Source organism: Galeopterus variegatus, unplaced genomic scaffold, assembly GCF_000696425.1.
Source record: "Galeopterus variegatus unplaced genomic scaffold, G_variegatus-3.0.2 Scaffold845, whole genome shotgun sequence".
In the NCBI taxonomy this organism is placed as follows: Eukaryota; Metazoa; Chordata; class Mammalia; order Dermoptera; family Cynocephalidae; genus Galeopterus; species Galeopterus variegatus.
The window spans coordinates 8,676-15,946 of NW_007726956.1; the positions used below are offsets into that span (position 1 = coordinate 8,676).

General features: G+C 59.2%; 1 protein-coding gene across 1 annotated transcript; it reads left to right on the top strand.

Moving 5' to 3' along the window:
- The first annotated feature begins 215 nt into the window (after positions 1-215).
- On the top strand, positions 216-7,026 carry MEN1 (multiple endocrine neoplasia I). The gene is made up of 10 exons (XM_008572861.1): positions 216-234; positions 626-1,086; positions 2,298-2,506; positions 2,726-2,854; positions 3,339-3,379; positions 3,461-3,548; positions 4,147-4,283; positions 4,699-4,834; positions 5,277-5,441; positions 5,674-7,026. Coding segments are annotated over exons 1-10 (1,851 nt in total). The 5' UTR covers positions 216-232; the 3' UTR covers positions 6,157-7,026.
- The last annotated feature ends 245 nt before the right edge of the window (positions 7,027-7,271 follow it).

The following is a 7,271-nucleotide window of genomic DNA, read 5'->3' on the forward strand; positions in this document are numbered from 1 at the left end:
CCTCGGGGAGAGGGCGCTGCCTCCACTCCTCACCTCCCTCTGCGGCGCTCAGGACCGCGGGACTACCACTCCCATAAGCCACCGCGGGCAGGCCGGGCCCGTCATCACGTCAAGACGCAGCGGGGGTCAGGAGCGCCCGGGACTCTACTTCCCGGCAGGCGTTGCGGCCGAGGGGCGGGACGCCACCTCCCAGCAGGCTCCAGGCGGCGGGCGCCGCGGTGCCTTGTGTGGGATGTAAGCGCGGAGGTGGGCGCGGGGGACCGAGGCTAGGGATCTCCTTGGGATTTGGGGGGATTGGCCTGAGGGCGCCTTCCGGACGGCCTCTAGGGGGCCAGGGACACAGTCGTAGGGACAGAGCGGGTCAGCCATTGGGAGCACCCCGCGGGGTCCTTGGGGCGCACCCCCATCGGGGCCGGGGGTCGTGGGGTTGTGGGGGACAAGTAGGCCCTACAGCCTCGGCTGAGAGGTCTCACCGACAAAGGAGAGGGAGCTGGTGAGCAGAGGGTGGGGGGTCGGGGAACAGGGGAGTTGTGTGTGTGTGTGCGGGGGTGGATCCTTAGCAGAGCCTGGGAGGGGGCTCCTCGACCGAGCCTGCCCGACACTCCCTCCGCCGTCTCTCCCGCAGGCCGCCGCCCGCCGCCATGGGGCTGAAGGCCGCCCAGAAGACGCTGTTCCCGCTGCGCTCCATCGACGACGTGGTGCGCCTGTTCGCTGCTGAGCTGGGCCGAGAGGAACCGGACCTGGTACTCCTCTCCTTGGTACTGGGCTTCGTGGAGCATTTCCTGGCTGTCAACCGCGTCATTCCCACCAACGTGCCCGAGCTCACCTTCCAGCCCAGCCCCGCGCCCGACCCCCCTGGCGGCCTCACCTACTTTCCCGTGGCCGACCTATCCATCATCGCCGCCCTCTATGCCCGCTTCACCGCCCAGATCCGCGGCGCCGTGGACTTGTCCCTCTACCCACGAGAGGGAGGCGTCTCCAGCCGCGAGCTGGTGAAGAAGGTCTCCGATGTCATATGGAACAGCCTCAGCCGCTCCTACTTCAAGGACCGGGCCCACATCCAGACCCTCTTCAGCTTCATTACAGGTTGGAGCTCGACAGGTGGCAAGGGGAGAGAATGAATCTTGTCCCACCTGAAACCTTGGCCCACCTCTTTTACGAAACTGGTGTACAGAGCCCTTTTGAAACCTGTAAACTTCGTGAGGTGGGGCAGGTGCTATTTCTCCCTTTGCAGTTAGGGAAACTGAAGCCCAGAGAGGGGAAATGACGTGCCAAAGTCACACACAGAATGGCAGGGCTGGGACTAGAACCTGATCACTTGGCTCCCATCCATTAACCTATCCTCTGCCCCCTCAGCACCCTCATCACTGCCGTGGAGCAGCCACAGGAGCCCTGCAGCCCAGCATGAGGCACAGAGGGTGGCACCAGATTGCGGGTCGAGAAGACAAAATTGGGCTACATCTGAAACAATTAAAATAATACTTATGAAAATTACTATGAAAGTGAACAGACCAGGGGCTTGACTTAAGAAGCTTAAGGCTCAGGGCTTGCATAGAGGTTCTTTGTGCCTACCCCAGTTGACTGGCAGTCATGTCCTGGTGTGCCATATTGAGAAGGAATCTAAGGCTGCCTCTGAGCTTAGCAAGAGAAGTGTGCAGAGATAAATTAAGAGTATCTGTTGGGGCCGGCCCGGTGGCGCACTGGAGAGTGCACCGCTTGGGAGTGTGGTGGCGCTCCCGCCGAGGGTTCGGATCCCATGTGGAGACCGGTTCCCGCTCACTGGCTGAGCGCGGTGCGGGCGCAACACTGAGGGTTGCGATCCCATTGCTGGTCCCCGGTACGGGCGTGACACCGAGGGTTGCGATCCCGTTACCAGTCAGTAAAACAGGGAAAAAAAAAAAAAAGTATCTGTTGGTGGGTGTGTGAAAAAAAGTGTTGGCCAGAGTGTCCTGTTTTCGCCATCCTTGTTATAATCTAACAGGTGCAATAAAATGGGAGAATCCTTAAATTAATAGAAATATACAGTTGCAGGGAAAGAGAAGAGACAGGGTCAAAGGCTGGGTCAAGCTATGGGAAACCTAGAAAGGTTTCTTGATGCGACTGTGGGGTGTAAATGAGGCAGGGAGGCTTTGAAAATGTAAGAAAAAGAGATGGAGGGATGTTGGGCAGGAACTTCTGAGGTTGGGGCACAGGTTTGGAGGGAGGGTGGGAGGGAACATGGCTCATCACTCCCTGGCTCCCTTTAACCCCAGGCCAAAGCCCAGAGGACCCTCTTTCATTACCTCCCCCTTCCACAGGCACCAAATTGGACAGCTCCGGGGTGGCCTTTGCTGTGGTGGGGGCCTGCCAGGCCCTGGGTCTCCGGGATGTCCACCTGGCCCTGTCTGAGGATCATGCCTGGGTAGTGTTTGGGCCCAATGGGGAGCAGACAGCTGAGGTCACCTGGCACGGCAAGGGCAACGAAGACCGCAGGGGCCAGACAGTCAACGCGGGTGTGGCTGAGCGGGTATTGTGTCCTCCCCTACAACCTTGTCCCCTTCCTACTCTGCTAGCCCAAGCCACCCAAGGGACTCTTACTTTATTGGGCTGCACTCTTCTCTTTCCATCACCACCTACATATATCAGGAAGGGAAGGCAGGAGAGTCCCTTTCCTGATTGTCATTCCCTGAAGCAGGCAGAGGATGGGCCATCATGAGACAACTATCTGGTCTTATCTTCTCTAAAGAGCTGGCTGTACCTTAAAGGATCATACATGCGCTGCGACCGAAAGATGGAAGTGGCATTTATGGTGTGTGCTATCAACCCTTCCATTGACCTGCACACCGACTCCCTGGAGCTGCTGCAGCTGCAGCAGGTGAGGGGGATGCCCGTGGGGCAGGGGTGGGCTAGGCCAGGCTGCTGATGTGACTCACTGTGGGACCCTGAGCAGGGGCACTTTCCCTTCCTGAGCTTCAACTTCCCCTTCTGTAAATGGGTTACTAATTCTTAGCCTGGCTTTTCCCAGGCCTCTTGGCAGAGTGGAATTGAGAATGAAATGGCTTTGACTCAGGCTGCTGATGTGACTCACTGTGGGACCCTGAGCAGGGGCACTTTCCCTTCCTGAGCTTCATCTTCCCCTTCTGTAAATGGGTTACTAATTCTTAGCCTGGCTTTTCCCAGGCCTCTTGGCAGAGTGGAATTGAGAATGAAATGGCTTTGACTTCCTTAAAGGTCAGGTTCCTGGATTCTGGCCCTTCCTACCTTGTTGAGGTCTCTGTTGGTTCTGAACCCCACTTCTGCCTCATAGGCTGAGAATCCCCCCTCCCCCCCAGCTCATAACTCTCTCCTTGTTCCCCTAGAAGCTGCTCTGGCTGCTCTATGACCTGGGACATCTGGAAAGGTCAGTAGAGGGAAGTGGCCAGGCTGGGCCTTGGGGGGCCAGAGGGCTGGGTGGCAGTCTGGACTTTTGATCCCTTCCCAGGTACCCCATGGCACTAGGGAACCTGGCAGATCTGGAGGAGCTGGAGCCCACCCCTGGCCGGCCAGACCCACTCACCCTCTACCACAAGGTGGGGGCATCTCAGAAGTGCAGAAGGGAGGCCCCAACAGCAGCTGGGGTCCCTTTCTTTCTGGGGACTGGGAGGGGGAAAGAGAGAAGAACTTTGTGTATTGGGGGGTATCACTCATCCAATCCCCACTTTGTATCAACTGTATGCTTAATCAGTGTTGTCACGGCTGTCTGAGGGGTGTCCCTGGGTTCCCCAACCTAGGGGTGGTGGGGTCTGGATTTGTTAACTTGCTGGGGGATGGAGGTAGGAGGGCCATTGGGCTGGGCTTGGAAGTCTTTGGTGTTTGTGTAGAAGAGTGTGTGGGAAAGCCTGGTAAAGAGATGAGCCCTCAGCTCAGAGGGAGGGCCCCTTCCTCCCTAGGCCTGTTCTCTGGGGGTCCCCATCCCTGAGGTCTGCCCCAGGCCTCAGCAAGCAGTCCTGCAGACCCAGGGAGGAGCACCGGGTAGAGGGGCTGGCAGGGAGTGGAGGTGGGTTTGGAGATGGGGAGGACTCTTTGTGGTCTTCCTGTTGTCCCTTCTGGGTGTGACCTGATAGGGCATTTGTGCCAGCCGGGGCAGCTGGGTCTGCCTCCCTGAGGCTTCTCCGCCCCATCCCCCAGGGCATTGCCTCAGCCAAGACTTACTACCGGGATGAACACATCTACCCCTACATGTACCTGGCCGGCTACCACTGTCGCAACCGCAATGTGCGTGAAGCCCTGCAGGCCTGGGCCGACACAGCCACTGTCATCCAGGAGTGAGGATACCCCCACTAGGGCCTCCAGCCCATCCTTTGTTCCTCCTCTACCCAGTTTCCTACCTTTCTCATCCAGGAGTGAGGCCTGGGTCCCAAGCCCCAGTCCCTATCCATCCAGTCCCTAGGCAGCCAAGGGCACCGTTGCCCAGGAGGTAGGGACCCCTGATTTCCCCCTCTCCCCTCTTCCAATATCTAACCACCATCATCTAGCAGTGGGACTTTCACCTTTAGCCTCATGCCCCCCTCCTCATTCTTGCTTGGAGCTGACACAGGACACCTCATTTTGGAGTGAGAACCCCAACCACTCACCCAGTTTCTGGGATGACCTAGGAAAAGAACCTGGGCTCCATCCCCCACCAGGTCCCTGGGGGTACCCACATGGCCAAGACCCCACAGTGCCCCACTGCTCTCACAGCTACAACTACTGCCGGGAAGATGAGGAGATCTACAAGGAGTTCTTTGAAGTGGCCAATGATGTCATCCCCAACCTGCTGAAGGAGGCAGCCAGCTTGCTGGAGGCAGGCGAGGAGCGGCCAGGGGAGCAGACTCAGGTGAAGTGCTGGAGCTCCAGCCTGTGCCCACCTTCTCCCTTGGCAAGGCTCCCCAGCCACAGGACATGGAGACTGCACAAGGAGGGTGGCCCAGAGTAGACAGCTTCATTCTCTTTTGCTATAGCCGAGGTCCTGGGCTTAGGTTTGAGGAACTGAGAGTATTTTAGGGGTTTCTACCCTATACTTTCAGGTAAATGGAGTGGAAGCCCGTCTCTTTCATGGCCAGGGTCCCTCACTCAGCTTAGCGGGTGGGATGGAGGTAAGGGATGGTTCCCCTCTTCTTCATTCCTGTCTATGGACTGGCTTTATAAAAGGAAGGAGGTTCTAAGAATTCTCCCTACCTACATTCACCTCTTTGCCTAGGTGGGAGGACTGGCCTGTTCCCCCTGCCAAGGGGTGAGTAAGGGACTCTGACTTGTGCCCTCCCTTCCCCTTTACCCAGGGCACCCAGAGCCAGGGTTCTGCCCTCCAGGACCCTGAGTGCTTTGCCCACCTGCTGCGATTCTACGATGGCATCTGCAAATGGGAGGAGGGCAGCCCCACACCGGTACTGCACGTGGGCTGGGCCACCTTCCTTGTGCAGTCCCTAGGCCGTTTCGAGGGACAGGTGAGGATCAGTAACTGCACAGGGAGGCTGGGCACTACAGGTGGCCACAGCAGCTACAGGGGACTCAGACCTTTGTTGCCCTGAGGCAGCATTTGCCCATCCCCCTTCATCATTGTCTCATCATTGGTACAGATGAGACTGAGACTCCGTAGAAAGGATGGCGCACTGGGTCCTGCAGTGCCAGCCACTGGCCTGCAAACTTTTCCTTAGCTTGCCCTTCCCATCGGTTCAGGTGCGACAGAAGGTGCACATAGTGAGCCGTGAGGCCGAGGCAGCCGAGGCCGAGGAGCTGTGGGGCGAGGAATCCCGGGAAGGCCGGCGGCGGGGCCCGCGGCGGGAGTCCAAGCCAGAGGAGCCGCCGCCGCCCAAGAAACCCGCGCTGGACAAGGGCCCCGGTGCGGGCCAGAGTGCGGTGGCGGGACCTCCCCGGAAGCCCCCAGGGACGGTCCCGGGCACTGCCCGAGGCCCTGAAGGCGGCAACGCAGCTCAGGCGCCAGCTCCCGCAGCGTCCCCGCCGCCGGAGGGTCCGGTGCTCACTTTCCAGAGCGAGAAGATGAAGGGCATGAAGGAGCTGCTGGTGGCCACCAAGATCAACTCCAGCGCCATCAAGCTGCAACTCACGGCGCAGTCGCAAGTGCAGATGAAGAAGCAGAAGGTGTCCACACCCAGCGACTACACTCTTTCTTTCCTCAAGCGGCAGCGCAAGGGCCTCTGAACTACCGGGACTTCTTAACAGCCCACGGGGACCCAGGCCCCTCACTCAGTCCGTATGGAGGCGCCACCCCAGCTCCCTTACCCCAGGCCCCGGCTTCGTCCCCAGCCCAAGGGATCTAGGCAGAGCCTCCAGCCAGGGACCACGCCCCGCCTCTACTTGGTCCCGGAAGTACAGACTAGTAAACCCCAACCCCGAACCTAGCTCCAGCTCAGAACCGAGGCCCTGCCCGGGTCATTAAAATATAGGCCCCACCTTCCGGAATCCCCGCCGGCCAACTGAAACCTCACTCCAGGTCCGGATCACCAATCTTTAAAGGTCCAGCCCCTGGAAACTCAGGCCCACTTCGGAACGAAGGCGCTAACCGGGGCCAGACCGGTGTTGCTCAGGGCTGCTCCCAGGTCATGGGGCCTGGGATTTCACCCTTAACCCAAGGAACACAGGTCCCACCTCCAGCCCGGGAATCTAGGACCCCATTCATCCCCTAGAAGTACATTTCTGCACTTCAGAATTCCATTCCTTGGGGGTCCAAGCTTCCTACCCCAGAGAAAAGCCCTGCTTCCAGAATTTGGAATTCCTAGCTTCATCTCTTCCGCGTCCCAAAACTCCGGGGCACGAAGCTCCGCCCCCAGCATGTGAATGCTGAGCCCTGCCCCTTCCTGACCGAACTGGCCCGGATCAGAGCAGGACCTCTCCCGACCCTCTGGGAACCAACCCGAGGTCCAGCCCATCTCAGGGGACCTCGGAGGAAATCTGCAGGGGGTGGGGTGCGGGTGAGGGGAACCTGATCTCTTCCTGTTTTGTACATAGATTTATTTTTCAGTTCTAAGGAAGATGAATACATTTTGTAAAAAAAAAAAAAAAAGCAAAGCACACGTGCATGTTTCATCTGGGAAATTGGGGATGGGGCGGGAGTGGAACGCCCCCTCTTGCTTCTGCCTTCGGCTCCCTGGACGTCGGGCTCCGCACCTGTACGGCACGAGAAACGGCCGGCTGGCGGAAGGACCGAAGCACCGCCCCGGCCTCGGGACTTCCCCCGCGCCGCCGAGGGCCTGTCCCGCGGGCGCCTCCTCCCGGCCGGGCGGCGGGGCCTCCCCGGCCTGGCCCCACCCTCGGGC